This window comes from Arabidopsis thaliana, chromosome 4 (genome assembly GCF_000001735.4).
Source record: "Arabidopsis thaliana chromosome 4, partial sequence".
Lineage (NCBI taxonomy): Eukaryota > Viridiplantae > Streptophyta > Magnoliopsida > Brassicales > Brassicaceae > Arabidopsis > Arabidopsis thaliana.
Genome location: NC_003075.7, coordinates 10,811,258 through 10,830,075, shown reverse-complemented (window position 1 = coordinate 10,830,075; position 18,818 = coordinate 10,811,258). Strand labels below are relative to the sequence as shown.

At 33.0% G+C, this 18,818-nt stretch overlaps 4 protein-coding genes and 1 long non-coding RNA gene across 8 annotated transcripts; 2 read left to right on the top strand and 3 right to left on the bottom strand.

Moving 5' to 3' along the window:
• The first annotated feature begins 1,457 nt into the window (after positions 1-1,457).
• On the top strand, positions 1,458-2,169 carry AT4G19980 (uncharacterized protein). The gene has a single exon (NM_118116.2). It carries the CDS (start codon positions 1,540-1,542, stop codon positions 1,921-1,923), a length of 384 nt encoding a protein of 127 aa, NP_567591.1. The 5' UTR covers positions 1,458-1,539; the 3' UTR covers positions 1,924-2,169.
• A 2,511-nt stretch (positions 2,170-4,680) lies between these two features.
• On the bottom strand, positions 4,681-6,497 carry AT4G19975 (nucleotide-diphospho-sugar transferase family protein). The gene is made up of 3 exons (NM_001341380.1): positions 6,174-6,497; positions 5,669-6,034; positions 4,681-5,209 (listed from the first exon to the last, which is right to left on the bottom strand). Exons 1-3 carry the CDS (start codon positions 6,393-6,395, stop codon positions 4,733-4,735), a joined length of 1,065 nt encoding a protein of 354 aa, NP_001328843.1. The 5' UTR covers positions 6,396-6,497; the 3' UTR covers positions 4,681-4,732.
• A 2,874-nt stretch (positions 6,498-9,371) lies between these two features.
• Positions 9,372-11,948, bottom strand: AT4G19970 (nucleotide-diphospho-sugar transferase family protein). Its single transcript, NM_118115.3, has 3 exons — positions 11,559-11,948; positions 10,890-11,267; positions 9,372-9,952 (listed from the first exon to the last, which is right to left on the bottom strand). The coding sequence occupies exons 1-3, from the start codon at positions 11,832-11,834 to the stop codon at positions 9,473-9,475; spliced, it is 1,134 nt and encodes a 377-aa protein (NP_193730.2). The 5' UTR covers positions 11,835-11,948; the 3' UTR covers positions 9,372-9,472.
• Positions 11,949-13,005: 1,057 nt separating this feature from the next.
• Positions 13,006-16,893, bottom strand: KUP9 (K+ uptake permease 9). Of its 4 annotated transcripts, none has more exons than NM_001203846.2 (9): positions 16,120-16,893; positions 15,800-16,025; positions 15,476-15,721; positions 15,347-15,397; positions 15,003-15,263; positions 14,759-14,926; positions 14,406-14,660; positions 13,717-14,239; positions 13,006-13,622 (listed from the first exon to the last, which is right to left on the bottom strand). In NM_001203846.2, exons 1-9 carry the CDS (start codon positions 16,267-16,269, stop codon positions 13,079-13,081), a joined length of 2,424 nt encoding a protein of 807 aa, NP_001190775.1. In that variant the 5' UTR covers positions 16,270-16,893; the 3' UTR covers positions 13,006-13,078. The 4 variants fall into 4 exon arrangements, with proteins under 4 accessions (NP_001190775.1, NP_193729.2, NP_001329904.1 ...); NM_118114.5 differs by having other exon boundaries at positions 14,358-14,660; positions 16,120-16,528; NM_001341378.1 differs by having other exon boundaries at positions 15,347-15,721; positions 16,120-16,799.
• Positions 16,894-18,178: 1,285 nt separating this feature from the next.
• AT4G06935 lies at positions 18,179-18,813 on the top strand. Its single transcript, NR_142062.1, has one exon. It is a non-coding gene; the product is annotated as an other RNA (long non-coding RNA).
• The last annotated feature ends 5 nt before the right edge of the window (positions 18,814-18,818 follow it).

Sequence of the window (18,818 nt, the reverse complement as noted above, 5' to 3'; positions counted from 1 at the left end):
TATATGTAATTATGTATATACTTTTGGTCAATGATGATGACTTGATGAGGATTTAAGACTATAGTTTATATTTACTTTATTTTGCTTGTATGCTTTATGAGTACATTCTTGATGTGGTTAGCTATTATATATTTATAATATATAGTAAATATTGGTAATTTCTTTTTCAGATTCCAAAGAGTTGTATGAACTTGGTTAAGATCGATCATCTTCTTAAATTCAAAATCTATATTATGGGCATATATTTCTTAGTTTTTGACACTAACAGGCGTATATTTCTATGCAATTAGCTTATACACTCATATATTTGTAAGGCTATCACATGGGCCGGTTACTTACTTTTTTCTTTTCCGTTAAACCTTGAAATTATATCCATTTGTGCCCGCACAAACACAAGATATATAAATATGTGTTACGACGACTAAAATGAATTAAAAAATAAACCAACCATCGAAAACAATGTGCCAATGCTACTGAGATAAATAAATAAATTAGACAAAGGGGAGATATGACTTATGAGAGTGGAAAAGATGGTAAAGAAGACGAAGTATTGACTCAGCTTCATGTGTTTGATCCTAGCCATGTGCACTGTTTACCTACCATAATTTATTCACTATTCAATACATAGTGTACATAAAGAATTAATGCAACCCTTGTAAATACATGTTACCGTATGTGTAATAGGTTTTTAATTTCGATAAAGTTTAATTAGGCTATGATAGTGGGTTCTTACTTCTTAGTCGTCAATTTAATATACTACAATTATAAACACACAAACTCAGTGGAAGTCGACAACTAATTTTTGATCAATATAGAGAAAACATTGTAGTACATATATCTTCTTGGTTAAAGATAGATTAGGTATATGTCGAATGCCGTTGTTACGGTTGTAATTATATGAAATTATTAACTATAATTCGAGCTATCGAAGTGTAAGAAAAGTTAACCGTTAAAATCTTAAGATAATGGATCTAAAAACGCAGAATGTGAAACGAAGAAAATAAAACTTTATAAAATCGTGGCTATTGGCTAGGACCTACATATAAAATACAATTGAAAAACAAATCTATAGAGAAACTTTACTATATAGTTTTGTACATTATTTTCGTTATGATCGAGGAATCTCGAAGTGATACTCAAAAAATATCTATGAAATTATAGAAGAAGTGGCTAACCATAGAATTGAAACGGTAGTATACAAGAACTTAACTTTGGTTCTACAATTTTTAATTATGGTTAACATTTCTACCACAATACCTTGTGTAATTTATTTATACACTCTTTCCAATCAAACGTTTAATATTTTGCTAAAACAAGTAGCAATGAGATTTTCTTTTGTTTGGGTCCAAAATGAGTATAGTATTGTCTTTATCTTAAAGTAGATTAATAACATATTAATTTGGATTGTATAAAGATATTATACTTATAAATATAGACATACATACGCTTGTCAGGTTATCAGTTAGATTCTCTTCATCATTATAACACTCAACAACACACACACACACACACTCTCCTCTGTCCGACAAAGTCACTTAAATGGGATTTTCCCGGCATATACACGGCGGCAAGGCTACCACCGCAACCGCCGTGACAAAGAAGTCCAATGTCCCAACTCCGACGCCAAACTGCTGCGTCACGTGCCTTGCAAGACTCATCAGAAAACTGAAGAAAAAAGGGAGGTTGTTGCTGGCTACGTCGACGGCTCGGAGACAAGGGAGCTCTTTGCAATGCCGGTACGATCCAATGAGCTATTCACTCAACTTCGACGGAGGGGCGTGTGGTACACTTCCTGATGATGAGGACTACTACTTGCGGTTTTATGCTTTTTCTTCAAGATACGTTACGACTACTAACAATATCAGGAAGAGACCACCACTTCCTCGTGAATCCTTCTCTAGCGCTTCACATGAATTCATGTAATCTAATTTGTCATTTTACTCTTTTGTTTTTGTTATCTACAAAAAGAAAAGACTAGTTTCTTTATTTTCTGTATTTGGTTATTTAGTTCTTAGATTTAATTAAATTAGTGAAGGGTAATTGTTATTTAAAAGAAAAAGATGTTCAAAATTTTTCTTGTATTTTAATATAGTGGAACATAGATTTGGAAGACTTTTTCTCAATTCACTCAGATCAGAATCCTTTCCTTAGATATGCCCCCATTCACATTGCATTTTACCCAGTCTGTGAGAGGTGGTTTTCATATTGGAGGATTTTGTGGCCTTGTAGATTATAAAAACAACAATATCAATTCAATGTTCAAATACATAGTATAGTTCTATCCAATAATAATACACATATGATTTTGATATAGTAACACTTTAAGGGGGTGTTATTCGTTTATGATTTCAGAAGAGTTTTAGTGATATAAATTGTCATGTAAAATCTATTGTTATTCAATCAAGATTTTTTAAAAGTATGTTAAAGTTTTGTGTTATTCATTTAAGATTTATAAAAAGTAATCTAAAGTCTTCATAAATTTTGGGTTATTAGATACATACTTTTATAAAGTCATTATAAGTTTTGTGTTATTCAATTAAAACAAAAGAATCTATGATTGTTAATGATTTAAATTATTGTGTTATTGGTTCATGACTTCCTTCATTTTTCTTTATAAAATAAAGTCATGGAAAGTATTATCAAAATAGAGAGATTATTTGAGAAACTTTACAAGATTATGAAAAACTAATCAACAAGATTATAAAAAACTCTCTAACAATCATTTAAAATCTTTCATTTCTTTCATTTTAAGGATTTAATTGAAATCATCAAAATTCCTTGTAAATTAGAAATCAATAACATCCCCTAAATCTGAAGCTTTAGAAATTTTAATTTCATAAATCACGAAATAATAATTTTCTGCAACTTGAATCCTGAATTTATGTAGAATGTTTTCTTAATTTGACCAGCCGTTGGATGGACCAGATCTTTCCTCCGTTTTTTTTTTGGGTAAATCAATTAATTAATTTTTATTTATTTACTGAATATTCTTCTACAACTTTTTTTTTTGTTTGATTATTCTACAACTTTACTAATTAACCCAAAACAAAAGCTCTTACGTTAGTCTACATATTTCCCTAAATATATAGATGATAAACATGACCTTTTTTTAGTTAAACTTTACCAAATATAACAGTGAATTAGAAAATTAAACCAAACTTAAAGTTTGTATCGAAAACTAGATTTAAAAAAAAAAAAAAAAGATTTAAGAAAGAAAAAAAATGGAAACTCGTGTAAGCCATAGTGGAAGGTGATGCATCATGCATGTTTGTTAGCGACTCGAGACAAATTCGCCGAACCCTATTTTCGTAGTCTTCTACTTCTAGGGTTTCTTTATTTGACTACTTGACATAAGTTTTTAATTAGACGGTAACGATATTCGCATGTTACATCGCATAAAATTGCGAGCCACTCTACACTAGGTCTAGGAGAGAAACTTCAAAGAAAACAAATGGGTATCACTATAACATTTTTAATATTGTTTTTCCATTCGACACAAATCCCCTAATTATGATAAACTCCACAAGTAAATGCGGTTTATAGGCCGGTACGAACTATGCTGACTGGTTAATAACTAGATTCATTATCTTAATACAAATTCTACATCAAATAACTACCGGAAACACTTACCCATAATGTTGTGCTTCTTATTCCCCAATTTCCTTTGTTACAACACCTGCCAAAAAAGCTTATTTGTTTGATGGCTTCAATACACCCAGTGGAAGAGTTTACTCTTAAGGAATATTTGTTTTTGAAAAGTCACATACTGATATTCTGATTTCTGCTAACCATCAAAATTTTAAAGGAGATACAAAATACGTTTTGGGCCGAACCTACATATGTGGATCCTGTTTTAGGCCTTTACATGACTTTATGTGAAAGTGATAGCTCTGACTCTGACTTGGCTTTTAAAAAAAAATCAAGGTAAGAGATTTTTCTTTGCAGATCGAGATCAAGAATCTTTTGTTTTTTTCCTACGGAAATTAGTGATAGAAAAAAACAGGTTGAATTGTCTGTAAGATAACGTTCAGATTGAATTGGTGAATCTTTCATTCAACAACATTGATGATAGTCCAAAATTAAGTCGAACATTCAAAGAGGATCTCCAAAAGACAACCATCTGGCAATAATAGACCACTATAGGTTTCTTTCAATAAAAATTGTTACTTGGTACCATAAAAATTTACATTTTATGCAGATTTCAATTCTCTTATTTTTATCACTAGCAACCATTTTCATTGATCCGAGTCTGAGTTAAGTGTTACATATTGATTAATTTTTGAAAGAATACTATGCAGGTCGATAACTTGTGTATATATAAATCCTTTTCAATAATCGTGAAATCTTCATTAAGTGTAAAAGTTATACATGATTAAGCTTAAATACAAGTAAACTAAACCAAAACTACTAACCAAACTTAACCACAACTAAACCAAGTATATACACTCTAATAATCCTGATTTCGAGTTCTCATAAACTTTTTAAAATGAGTAAGCTTGAAGGTCAAAAATTTGAATTTCGATGTTAGGAAGGTGGCTAAATGTACATGTTTTTTACATTATATGTAGACCAAGTGTTCAATGAAGAGTAGAAGACTGTTTATTTACAACACAAGATCCATTTTCACAGTTTGTTTTTTTATTGACATCATTTCACAGTTTATTATCTACACAAATTAAATAACAAATCTTCCCCATAACAATGATTTTATTCCAAATCTGAGTCTTTAAGATCATGTACACTTCATAGGAACACTCCAAGTTGTGTTTTTAACTGGTTCAGACAAAGACAAATAGTTTCTCCAGTCATCAAGAACAAGATTAAGATCATGAAGCTTCTTCGCTAATCCTACACAACAATTAGCATGCATGGTACACACCAAGTTTATGTCTCTGCTCGTTTGACAAAACCCACCAAAGTAAACCGTATCAAAGAATCTCATTTGGATTCCAATCTCTGAGACTAAAGCCTTGTGTTTGATTTGGTTGAACACATCTTGGTCATGCATCTTCGGATAATCAAGACGAGAATTGTACCAAAATTTGTAGAACTCGATGCTTCTGTGGTTTGATTTCACGTAAGTGAATCCTCCGTTTACCCAATTGTCTGAGTCATGAGGATCACCGAAGAATCGATCACATGCCATTTGAAAATCTCCATCAGGATACAGCCGAGGAAATGGATCTCGAAGCCACATTATATCCGCATCCTAAATATATAAAGGGAAATAGTTAGAAATGACATCATTGTTTATTATTTGATTTTTTGTGTAAATAAATATATACATATAATTTTTTTTGGTTTGAATCCATTTGAATTAATTAAAAAACTGAAGAGACAAAAATTTGCAAGACTTAAAGTTTTTCTATGATAACCCATGAATGCTAAACATAACTCTAAAATATACATTTTTAATAGCCAACCATAATCAAAGTCTAAACGGAGAATTTTAAACTCTTGTTCACCACCATATGGGTTGGTTTGGTGAATTCAATGATAGTTAGGATATTTTCTGAGAACCGATTTGTTATTTTGTGTAACAAGGCCTTGCATCAACGTATATTCTATGTTAGTGCAAATGTACTCATCTTCTAAGCATATCTTCTAGATTAATTTCTTGATTCAAAAGGTTGGTAAAAAATAATTTTGTTTAGATAAAGATACGTACCGTGAAGATGAAGTTGTATCCCATTTCTAGCACTTGTGTGAGAAGCTCGATTCTTCGCCACATCATTTTGAGGTAATCAGGAGTAGCAAAGAGTTTCTCGCCGGAGAAATCAGTCCCTGTGGTTTTCAAATAGTAGCAATTAGGGTGAAGTTGTGAGCAGCGAGCAAATGCCTTGGAATCCAAGCAAACCACAACCACATGTTGAAGTAACTTCTTTGTTCCTTGTCCGATACGAAAACTCTCAAGAAATAGATCGAACAGAGAGTTTGGCTCTGCCCATGCTTGGTTCAACGTTGTTACAATAACTGTTCGATTCTCTGTTGATGCATTCTCCAGAACTTCCCTAAAACTGATCGATTTTGATCTCTGAAAGAAACCAGAAATTAACAAATTTCTGACTAACAGATCTTAAGAAAGAGATCAGACCCATGTCAGACAGAAGATGAATCGAGACATATACATGTACAGTCTACAGATCAATGTATAGTTGCAATTAATAACTCACTGTTAGTGGAGAAGACGAAGAGGTGTGATCGAGCAAAGGACGAGAGCTGAGATTGTTAACATCGAGCTCTTGATGAAGAGGATAAGCTGTTTTGTAAAGAAGAAGACAAGCAGCTAAACCTAGAACCAAAACCAGGATTTTCTTTACTTCTTTTTGTCCGATCGCAGATCCATAATCAAGAAAACTTGAAGGGGAAGAAGAAGAAGAAGGAGAAGAGTTCATGTGTTCTTGAGGGGGTTTAAAGCGTTTCTTTCGTTTTCTCTGTTCTCTTCTCTGTTTATTTTGTCGGTTCTTATAGTTAAGTACAAAAGGTCAAGGCAAACGTCATCACTGGCAGTTTTGTAAGGTCATTGTTCTTGTTTTGTCACACTAATTATTTATTTGTAGCAATGATTTTTATGAATGAATTCTTTTACCAACTCTTTTTCTCCATTTGAAATCAATTCCTGTTTTTATTAGAGTGTAGAGAATCAAGAGAACAGACCGATTCCAAATTATATATTCGAGTGTTTAAAAATATATATATAACTATACAAGTGATATAGAATCGTGTACGAATATTAAACTGTGAATCATCAGATAATGGGAAAAAAGTGCAGAAAAAGACAAAGAGATACATGAATGACCCGAGAGAAACATGATTTGGTCGATGAGAGACGGACATAACATTAATTATTTCTCTTCTTTTTTTAAATAAAAAATAAACCATACAGTAACTTTTTATTTAATAACATTACGTATAATAATTGCGCTAAGTACTAGCTTAATTAGAAAAAAATCTATCTGGCGAATCCATAATACATAATTACATATATATGTCAAAATATAATCATAACCTTGGAACAGATCACTGAAACTAGTTGCGACTTTCGAATGCATAATAATAATCTATAGATTGGGAAACAATAGTCTTCAACTCTTCATAACCCCAAATTGAAACTTTCTTCTCAGAATTCACCTAATATTTTATTTCACATAATTGAATGACAATTAGTAATTGTTTAATTCTTCCAGTGACAACACGTGGCTTTTTATTCAGTTTTGATCACGCTCACGTTATCTCCGACTACTCGTGGCCGCAGTTATATTTTAATTACTCCCCTTTACTGATTTTATTAAGTGAATGACTCAAATTAATTCGTTGATTAATGACTACACTAGGAAGCGTCGAACTCTATGCTTCTCGAATGAATTATATATTAGTTTTCGACCAAACAAAAAGAAATACTGATAAAGAGTTAAAGACTAGTCTTACTCGAATACGGTATACCGTTTACCAAAAAAAAAAGACCAAGTCTAAAGAAAACTCTGTAAGATTTGATTTTTCATTTTTGTCAGAAAGTTCGGTATGAGCTTTTCATTTATGAAATTGTACATAATTGACTGATACTCTTAATTCATCAAGTGATTTTATAACTCAGAACTCAAAGTCATGTCTTAGATGATGTGTAGTTAATCATTTTTGGTTGGATAAGTTTTTTTTTTTTTTCTTATTTCATGGTTGGAACTTGGATTATACTTCCAAATTAACGTATTATTAGATTGATAACCCGTGCTTCGCTCGGGTGTTAAATTTTGATAATAAATACAAAATTTTAGATTTTTGAAATTTAATTGTATTATGGAGTATTTTTTTTACAAAAGGTTTATTAATATTATGGTTTTGTTAAATTTGTAATTTGAATTTATTGTAATATATAAGTGTTGTTAAGTATTATAGCAAACGGTTGAAATGTGAGTGACGAAAGTATTTTCTGTTTTGAAAACTGGTTCAAATGAATTCTTATAAAACTCTTACAGATCAAATTTTATTGGTTGAAAGTTTGTCCTTTCAAAATCTTAATTTTTCCTTTCTCGAATTTTATATCTTCTTCGTTCTTTTTGGTTGCACCGTAGCTTTCACCATAATTATTTATCAACACTGTAGGCTATAACATATGCTATTAGGAAAAGAAATATCTCTTAGTATTATATTACTATACAAATTTAATGATAATTTAATACAATGGCCAGGGTTTTGAGTTGTCTTCTAGTATATGATTTCCCGCCAGCAAATCAAAGACCATACCTTGTTAGACACATTTCAACGACTTGGTTTTGTAACAATAATTAAGATTGAACATTTCACCACTTTCTTTATGTAAATATTATAGAGGATCCATGTCATAAATCTAGAAGTAGTTTTTAGATATGTGAAAGAAAGTACTATATCATTTAAAATATTTGTAATGATTTACCGTAATCAAAAGCGTAGTAAAACTAAATCTTTTTTTTTTTTTATAGTGGGGAACCGTGACAATTTTTTGAACTTGTGTTTTTGTGAACAACTCTACATTTTAATACATGAATTATTTGAGGAATAATAAAACAGTAGAAGCTCATTTTTAAATCCCTACAAACTTGCAGATATTTCAAAATCGGGTGTGCTTACAGATTCTACAATAAGGACGTCTCGCCATACGTTTGGGAACACTATAACAATGAACAAACGAGGTCAAAACTATAGGTTTTTGCCGACACAATTAATAATTATAAGAAATAGTATATAATAATTGTTTTTTACATTATTTCTTATGTTTTAGCTCTGGTTAGTAACACAAATAATAATGGAATTACGTTTTCTAATGTGATTATGCAAAAAAAATATTCATTAAGAAAATTTATATAATGTTTACCAAAACGCAAAAAACGATAGGCTTATATTTTTACCTAAAAATACAAATAAATTTATTATGCAAATAAATGAGTATATAGTTGTTTAATAGTTTATTATATAACTTTTATCATGCAAATATTTATTCTGCAAATTTTCATTTGCAACTTATGTCGTTAAGCGATTGTGCAGTGTTACAAATTATTGCCAAAAACATAAGAAATAATGCAAATGACAATTTTTATTCCAGTGTTATGATTAATTAATGACATATAGAGTAAAATTTGATAGCTGTGATTTTTTTAATTGTCTAAGATTTCAATCTGATTATATATGTTCTATTGTCACCATTTTAAATTTATTTCATATTACTATTTGAATACATCTATAATAAACCTATGTGAACTACATCAAATACACTTCAAGAATAAAAGTATTAAAATTATCAAACAACAACACTGGAATATAAATTAGAGGTTTACCTTTAAGAATTTCTTATAAGTTTAAAACTTTAATACTTACAAATAACAAAAAAAAAAACGTACTATCTCAACACTAAATATAATTAAGAAACAATAACCGACTCCAATAATCAACGAAACTATCTTAACGTACGAAACTATTCATATATATACTCTTACGACCTTTAATAACCACACCTAGGCGGAATATTCCATTTAGTCTCGGACACGGTCGTGTTTAGTGACACATATCGTTTCCAATCTTCGAGAGCTGCCTTAAGATTATTCACTTTGTTGTCCAAGCCAATACAACAATTAGCATGCATTGTGTTGACCACATTGATGTCTCGGCTCGGCTGACAAAACCCTCCAAAGTAAACGGTATCGAAAAACCTCATCTTTATCCCAAGTTTCTCGACGTGAAGATCGTTTTTTATGAAGTTGAACACATCTTGATCGTGTTTTCCAGGAAATTTCCGACTCGATCTAATCCAATATTTGTAAAATTTTGAAGTTTTGTTGTTTGCCTTGACGTATGTAAATCCGGAGTTCACGTGATTCTTTTTGTCCGATGGTCTTCCATTGTAATCATCGCATGTTATTTGAAAATCAGCATCCGGAAAAAAACGAGGAAATGGGTCTCGAAGCCATAATATATCTGCATCCTATATACGACAAACTTATCATTCTTGTTGTTACATATAATTTATAGAAAGAATAAAGTGCACAATCAGAGTAATACAAATTAAGTCACCAAATTGAACAAGATATGTATGTATTACAAAATTAAGACTTTAACATTTTGGTAGAAAATTACTGTAAATTTGAAGTTTCAAAAAAAAAAACCATTGCAAATTTGAAACTTTTTTAAGTTGTGGTGCTGACGTCAAAACATTTGTGGTCATAAAGAAAAACAATGTAATGTTTTGACAATCACGGTTAATTTCCCCAAGAAAATAAAATTGGTGTCAATTAGAACATGTTTTGTTAAATTAGGCAACCTCTCTATCGGTATAAAGTTGACAATTAAACATCTATAGCCAGCCACAAATTAATATAAATGAATCAAGGAAAATTAAGCGTAAAATTGGAAGTCAGAGGTTTGCTAAAAACAAAGAAACACGATAGTCAAATCTAAATGCTCAAGTAAAAGTAAGATCTAACAAAAGGACAATATTTAAAACAAAGCATATGCATAGTTAAACGGTGTTCTCAATAGTTGACATATAGATATTTCATAAACTTAACATTTCACTTTTATGTACAATCGAATCCTTATATATTATTCTTAAAACTTAAATTTTTATACATGCCAAAGAAGTCAAAACGCTGTAATTTTAGTTTTTTGGTATACCTATATCAAATATTAAGATTTTTCTATAATTTTTGTCTTACAATTTTATCAACAATTTTGTTATTGTTGATATTATATAGTTTAAAAAGTAATTGAATTTCTTGGGGGATGGCGCGTAATATTTTCTAATTCAACGCATAGAAGTCAGTAATTGCAAAATGTTGAAGGAAAAAAGGTACCTATAAAGAAAACATACACTAATTAATTATGATTAAAATAAGAGAAGAAGATTGAGATAGTATATGTACCGTGAATATGAAGTTGTACCCTAAACCAATAACTTGCCTAAGAAGATCCATTCGCCGCCAAATAAGTTTCAAGTAACCAGGCGTCATAAACCGATTCGGACCTGAGAGTTGGTCTGAATCTGTGGCGTTGATCAAATAGCAATGAGGATGAACCTTTAGGCACTGATCATATGCCTTGATATCCAAGCAAACCGCGATCACATGCTTCAATAACCTCTCCGTTTCTATTCCGACTTTAAAACTCTCTCGAAACACATCGAATGTAGAGTTTGGTTCGGCCCATGCTTGGTTTAACGCCGTTATGATCACCGTGTTATCTTCCATAGCCGCATTCATCAATACTCTCTCTAGTTCTGAAACCGGCTCCTTCTTTGGTTCCTAAAAACATCGATACATTTAAGAGAGATTAACATATCAACATGACCGTGTGTAATTTTTATCGTCTTAATGTAATAATGTCAAGACTAGAGAGATTAGCTTTATTTATAGACAAATTCTCTCTTTAGGTACGGAAGATTGTAGATTCCAGAGATTAGTTTGAAATGGAATCTGACATTTTCATATAAACCAAACGATATATTAACAACTCCATGAAAAACCTTCGTAAATTTATTTTAAAATACCAATAAATTCGTATTATACGTCATACACATATTTATTAATACTCACCGTTTTTGAGGAAGACTCGTTTGTAAGTTTGGAAGCATAACAATCGGTCTTCCATGGAGAAAACACCATATTGAGTGGATTGTTTGCAGATTTGTAGAATAATAGACAAGAAAGTGTCACGGTCGTGACCAATAGCACGATTCTAATCACGTCTCTCCCTCCGAACAAGCCATCGTAACATATTACCGGCGCCGGCGGCTTAGATTTTCCGTCCTTGATGCTAACTCCGGCGAAGTCGTATCCCAAGGAAGGAGATTCGTCGTTCGTGCTCTTCATGGTTTTGGCTATGAATCCCTTTTTCCTTCTTTGTACATGTTACTTATATAGCCTCATTTAATAGTCTTGATTTTTCTTTTGAATTTTGTTTTCCTATTTCCCTTAATTATATAACTTAACTTGTCAAGAAAATTGTAACGAATATTGTGATTGTAACTTAATGAAGATATTTTCTTCTTCCGCATGGGAAGTTTCCTTTGAATATACATATCAGTGTAATATGATGACCAAACCGGTTCATATATTTTTTACCGGTTCGGTTTTGTTGTGTGTCGAAATGAGCATAATAAAACAATATAATACGCGAACAGATTTGTTTTTATCGAAAATATCAGTGCTATGGCGAGAAAAGTAAACGATTTTGATTTCTGACAATCACGTTCTGACGAACCGATTGGGAAAATTGTATTTGAGTGAGATTACTTCATATTGGTCGATTAGCGAGACTAAGAAACTAGTCATTAGTGGCTTAATTAATAATATAATTACCAAACCAAGATCTAGGGAACCGTACAAATTCGGATTCTAGGTAGACGTAACTATATCACATTTCTCTTAAACTCGGTATCCGTAGGTTCTGTTCCCAATTTGGTATAATATGCTACAACAAGTACAACGGTTCAGCTGTAGGGGCTTAATCGGTTAACTACTGCCAGTTTAAACTGTTCGGTTTAGGGGATCGTAACGATATAGTTACATAGCGTTGAAAGGTCAATAATTCGCTACAATATTCAACTAGGAAAAGCTCTAAGAAAAATGGCAATTGTGTATACCTGTTTCTATTGGTCCTCTAGTTGAATTTGCGTAGGGAAAAGTTAAAGATTGATTATAATGTTGACCTCTCCTAAATAAGACATCATATTCTTGTGGTTATAGATTGAATCGGACATGTTGACTTGACTGTTGTGAATTACCAAAAGTTTTGGTCCAAAACAAGTGAAAAGTGAAAACCTTTATGATGAAAGTCTTAAATATAAATATGGTGATCTAAATGTAACTAGAGATATAAAGTTCGCATATAATGTAAATTACTAAATGTTGCAAATGTTATGATAAATAAAACTTAAGTTTTTTACATGATCGGATTGCTTCTTGGGCGTGATTGGATTGGGTCAGGACTTTCAATAGAGAACTTCTACGTGACCTAGGCCAGTAACAGTTTCAGTGGTATGATCTTAAATTTGGTATCCTTTTATTACCCTTTCTCTGTAATTGTTTTACAAAGCAAAATAATAAAAACTAAACTAAACATAAAAGACTTGTCCAACGTTTAAAAGGGTTTCATGAGGAACATGTAAGATAACACTATTGGCCCTACAAATCTTAGCAAGAAATGCATAAACATAATCAATCGCAATCTTTTTTGGAAGCCATGATCCAGTTCTTGCTTTCACCACGGTGTTCCCCATTATATGAACAACACCTGACTCTTTACAAGTCTTTAGAAACTCCAACTCATCCGTCTCCTCCTCCTCTACCGTGTTGTCCTGACTGAAACTCACCGTGTTATGCAGTGATTCAGCGGAAACTATCGTGTCTAAAGTTGATACCGTGTAGTCCACCATCGATGAGAACATATCCATGTTGTTGTTGTGGTTGTGGTTGTTGTTGTTGTGGATCAAGTCTACGGTGGAATCTTGTGTATGGTTGACGGAATACGTGCTGCTGTAGGTGCTTGAGTTTGAAGTTGGCTCCATCATAGTTTCGATTCGAATGAATGAGGAGAGTTTAGTCAGCAGTTTGTTCTCGAAATCATCGTCTTTCTTGTGTAGATCTTTGTAACCATATCTGTTAAAAATGTTTGAGATATTTCAAGGGTCTTAAAACTCCTTATTGATTTTGTCAACCCTACTAAAGAACAGAGAAGAATAAAGTACAGTACCTGGCTACACATCGGAACATCCGGAATGTTTTTGGTCCGATTCTCTTCACAAGAAACCTCTCTTCTTCAGGGACGGTGTAAACCGGAAGGTACTTGACGCAGACAAAGACTACAACCGAATGAATCGCGGGGAGGTTGGTGATGAAATGAGAGAAAATGTGAGGAACACCACTTGCTAATTCCGTGTAGACTAACCCGATCCCCGGGACACGGACAAGCCCGAGGCTGGGACCGAGGCCGAGTATCCAACTCATGGACACTTTACTGTGCATTTCAAACTCATATTTCTTGACTGTTGCGTAATGCCAGACTGACATTACTAAAAGAGATATCGCTGCTATGATGAGCGGCACCCATCCTCCTTCATCGATTTTAAAGATCACGGCTGAGAAGTACGATAACTCCACAAAGAAGGAGAGAAAGGTGAATATAAGGACAAGGATCCAGTGGCAATGCCACACGAGTAGCATTATCAGCACCATTAGTAATGTGGTCACAAGCATCACGAGAACAACCGCAGTCCCTAATTTGTCCAAGAAAACAAAACAGTCACGGTTAAAGATTATCATTATCATAAACCAAAATTCTTTTAGTACAGATTATCCAAAAATTCTTATGATAACTAACTTAAAACGATTAACATTGACTAAAATAATTTTTCTTGTATTTTGAAGTTGTTGTCATCTTACCGTATGCATTTCCTATTTGGCTCTGCTTTTTGAAACTAGCAGTAACCGCGATGCAGCCGAGCATGAGTATCCAGTTAATATCAGGACAATAGATCTGACCGAGGAACTTCTTGGAAGTATGAACAATTTTTACTCGAGGAAAACATCCATGAGCCACGGCCTGCTTGACGATCGAATAAGTCCCGGAGATCGTAGCTTGGCTCCCAACAATAGCAGCTCCTGTCGCGACTATAAACATTGGCCAATAGACACTATCTGTGGAGTCAAAGCAAAAAAGAGTTTCACTGTTTTATAAGAGCACTATGTATGATGACTTCAAGACCAGTAATGTTTTAAAAAGATTTAAGGCAAACCCGGGATAGATGCATAGAACGCGTCTTGATAATGTTCCTTATGAATCACAAGATAAGCAGCTTGTCCACAGTATGCTAGAAGAAGACAAGGGAACACAAAAAACGTAAAGGCGAGCTGTATCGCTAGTAAGGGGAAATAGGCAATGTCTGCGTATAGTGCCTCCGTGCCTGCAATATTCAAGAAGTAACATTTAGATATGGCTATGAAATAAATCATGGAGATTAAAGGTGTAAGTATAAGTACCTGTTATGCTGAGAAGAATGCCACCGAGCGATATCCAACCATCTCGACCTCGTCTTTTGAAGTACAAGTATATATATGTAGGCGAAAACGCTTTTAAAACGCTTGTGTCATACTTGCAGATGTTGTACATCCCAGTGGCTCCAATGAAGAGGAACCAAATAAGCACGATAGGTGCAAAGAGCCATCCGACTTTGTCTGTACCATAGTGTTGCATACTGAACAATCCTATCAAAATGACAATTGCCACAAGCACGACGATATCTGCAAACGGGAAAAGTAGCAAGTTAGCAAAACAAGAACCGATTCGAAACCTGAAGTTGAAAATAAGGTGAAGTGAATGTTACCGCCGCTCATTTTTGGATTGTTTACTTTGATCCCACCAGTTGCTGAAAGAACTGTAAGAAGATGATTTTGCAAACTATTATCATCTTTTTTGGTTAACCTTAAGAAGAAAAAAAGCAAAGAAGCTTTACCGGAGATAGCTGGAGTTAAGATACCATCACCGATCATCATACAAGTACCGAGAAGAACAACGACAAGAAGAGCTCTCTTCCTCCATTCTTTACCCTCCAACCATTTCTTGGTTTTAGCAGCAAAAGACCCTTCAGCGGATACAGTTCGACTATAAGTCGTGAGATCCTCATCACTACGGTGCTGATTCGGGATTAGTTTCACTTTAGCATGTCTACAAAGCAACGAATATATAGCTAAAGTCCCACCTGCAAAACAACATTGATCAATCCGAATGAGCATACACCAAAACCGGTTGGTTCAAAACACCGCGGTCTAAACCTTACCTTGACCATTATCATTAGCTTTGCAGACAATGAACACATACTTGATGAGAGGAATAAGCAAAAGAGAGTAAATGATCAAAGAAAGAGCTCCGATTACATCTTCACTATCATCAATTCCGTCAGGGAATGTATTGTAAAACACATACAATGGAGACGTCCCTAAATCTCCATAAACTATCCCTAGACTTTGAAAAGAGAGCCTTAGAAGCATCAACATTGATAATCCCTGATAAAAAAAAAAACAGAGCAAACTTTAAAAACCTCAACTTTTTCTCCATTTCTCAAAATCTACATATGAATTTAAATGAGAAAGTAAGTACCTTTTCTCTATACATGTTGTTGAGCTTATTAGCTTCTTCATCCATGGGTTGATCAAGTTTCTGCTCTAATTCCCACATAGCTCCTACTTCTCTTTCTTCTATTGTATTTTCTCCTTCTGGTACAGATGATGCTTCGACTCTTTCCGCCATTTTTGTAACAAAAGAACTCGAAATTCCCCTGAATTGATTCCTTTAATCAAAACCAGTCAGAGCCCTAGAAATCGATTACCATTTGTAGCAATTTTCGCCTGAGATGAAACCAAAGATTGAAACTTTTTTTTTCCTTAAGTATAAAGATTGACTCGAGTATATTACAGAGCAGCAACAAACAACTCTGGTTCTGATGGAATTGGATAAAAAAGCTAAACCAAACAAAACAGAACCTTAATATTTTTTTTGTAATAAAAGGACTCTCTTTTTGGGAAAAAAAGAACAGAGAATCAGTCAATCAAATGATGATTACAAAAAGAAACCCAAAAGGAGAGAATCTGTAACAACTGTGTATATTACACGAAAACAACACGGTTTCAAGAAACTTGTGCTTTTTTTTGTTCTTTTCTTTTTTTTTTTCTTATTCTTTGAGATATTATTAACAAAGAAAGACACAGAGAGTGGCCAAAGAAAGAAGAAGAGAGATCGATAGGACTTTATAAGTTATGAAGACGCTGACAAAACTGAAGACGAGTGGCACAGAGAGACACGAGCAGTTAAACTCGATTTCTTTCTTTCTCTCTCTCTTTTTCTTTTTCTTTTTTTGCGTTCTTTTTTTTTTAATTTAAATTTCTTGCATATGTACATTAATTGATTGCGACATAGGATATATTTCCGACTTTCGATAAAAAGAATTAAATTCGATTTTATCCTATTTTTTGCAGAAAGTAAACAGAATTTATTATTAGATTCACTGTTTGGATATTTTTGTTTACTCTTTGTTTTTTTCTTAGATTTTTCTGACGCAGGCCGCACAACTTTTCGATACATGTACCAGAAAATCTATTATTACTTTTGTTGTTGTACGAAAGTGATGGCTCGTCATTGTAAAGCTGTGAAATAGTTGATGTGTGGAATGTTTAAGAAATTTTGGAGGGTAAAAATGGTGAGAAAAATTGGAAGGGCATAATTTAATCAAGTTTCACTAAGCTAAGGAAATTTAACATGTCAAGTTTAGATTTATGTTATGGTGTTAGAAAATTTTATTGGTTGACAAAACACCACGTTGTCAAATATATACATAAGAATAGAAAACACTATTTCAAGATTCTTTGCCTACACTGATTGAATAAAATGGTTATAAATTGTTTGGTTTACTAAATTACTAATTTATTACCAAACAACACTAACCTATAATTTGTTAAGTTGACTATATGTGCTATGGAAAATTAGTGGCGGTTTAATGTCCAAATAAAGTTTTAAGTATACTTATCAAATATTAAGGCCATTGACTCATACAAGTTTTATAACAAGTATCCACTATAATTAATTTTCCCAAACATTCATCATGGAATACATTAGTTAGTTACATATCTCCTGAAAAGAGAACGTGCATGAGATTAAGCGTTTATAGTTATAAAAAACATTTTTTCTGTGAAATTTTAAACTTGCGAATTCACCACATTAATTTAAATTGAACGAATTTTATGTATATAAGAAAACTTAATTTAATAAACGTCGGTCGACGACAGTAGCCACGTTAAGAAGCTGTGTTCTTGATCGGATTTATCACGTCAACTTTCATTTCGGTATACGTTGGAATGTTTTGATAGTTGAGAATGTTAGTTTAAGCATTATCGTACTGGAAAAGACAAAAAACAAACATTATCCTCGAAAAAAAAATAGTTGACAAATAAAACTAAACATTCATCATTCAACCTATAATTATGACAGGTGACGCATATTCCACTTAAGATCCATTTCTTTTCATGAACTGCCAAATTATATGAGTAGGACAAAACTCAATAGACTCAATACCATTCATATATTTTGACCATAGTTTTGTAGTTCAATTAGGTTCAATCAAGAGAAGAAAAATGATTTTAAAACAATTCAAGGTCATATTCAATTTGAATTATTGCACTAAAAGGGCCTTTTCAGTATTTTCAAAAGTTTCACACGATATTAATTTGAGTCCATTCAATAGAAAAACTACGAAAAACAAAACTATGGTAAATTAACATATACGGATGAACTGTTTAGCCCGCCTTTCGAGGTTGTACTACCCAACTCTCTCCTTAGCTTCCAAGATATTCTGCTCTCTCCTCGCCTCCACGGATCTTCACGATACCCCGTACCCGGAGACTATTAGGAAGCACCGAGAGTTGTCCTTATCTCTGTTTAATGTTCCATGGTAGCTCTAAGCCACGTTGGTTTACTCTGAGCCGTGGACCAACTCGAATCCCCAGCCCTAGTTCAAGATGGTTCACTTCCCGTTTTAGTCTAGTAAGAGTCGCACAACAAGGAATCTAATGGTGTCGGTACAAGTCGTAGTTTTCCGCCTCAGTCTCGTTGGCTTCCTACGTATGGGAAAGTTGAGTGGTGTGATATTTTGCTCACAGTCCCCAAGTCAAGTTCTTTTGAGGAATTTGTTGTTGCCACTCTTTGAGTCATTGCTTGTACATGGTAATACATTAATAATGAGCATTCATGGAAGTAATTCACAACTCATACCTACAAGATCAAAGTCATATATCTCCCAAGTATAA

Coding starts and splice junctions, on each gene's coding strand:
- AT4G19980 (NM_118116.2), top strand. CDS start 1,540: ATGGGATTTTCCCGGCATATACACGGCGGCAAGGCTACCACCGCAACC.
- AT4G19975 (NM_001341380.1), bottom strand. CDS start 6,395: ATGAACTCTTCTCCTTCTTCTTCTTCTTCCCCTTCAAGTTTTCTTGAT. Junction 6,035..6,173: donor CTTCGTCTTCTCCACTAACA/GTGAGTTATTAA, acceptor GGTTTCTTTCAG/AGATCAAAATCGATCAGTTT. Junction 5,210..5,668: donor GATACAACTTCATCTTCACG/GTACGTATCTTT, acceptor TTATATATTTAG/GATGCGGATATAATGTGGCT.
- AT4G19970 (NM_118115.3), bottom strand. CDS start 11,834: ATGAAGAGCACGAACGACGAATCTCCTTCCTTGGGATACGACTTCGCC. Junction 11,268..11,558: donor ACGAGTCTTCCTCAAAAACG/GTGAGTATTAAT, acceptor CGATGTTTTTAG/GAACCAAAGAAGGAGCCGGT. Junction 9,953..10,889: donor GGTACAACTTCATATTCACG/GTACATATACTA, acceptor TGTCGTATATAG/GATGCAGATATATTATGGCT.
- KUP9 (NM_001341378.1), bottom strand. CDS start 16,269: ATGGCGGAAAGAGTCGAAGCATCATCTGTACCAGAAGGAGAAAATACA. Junction 15,722..15,799: donor AGCTAATGATAATGGTCAAG/GTAAGGTTTAGA, acceptor GTTGTTTTGCAG/GTGGGACTTTAGCTATATAT. Junction 14,927..15,002: donor CATTCTTCTCAGCATAACAG/GTACTTATACTT, acceptor TGAATATTGCAG/GCACGGAGGCACTATACGCA.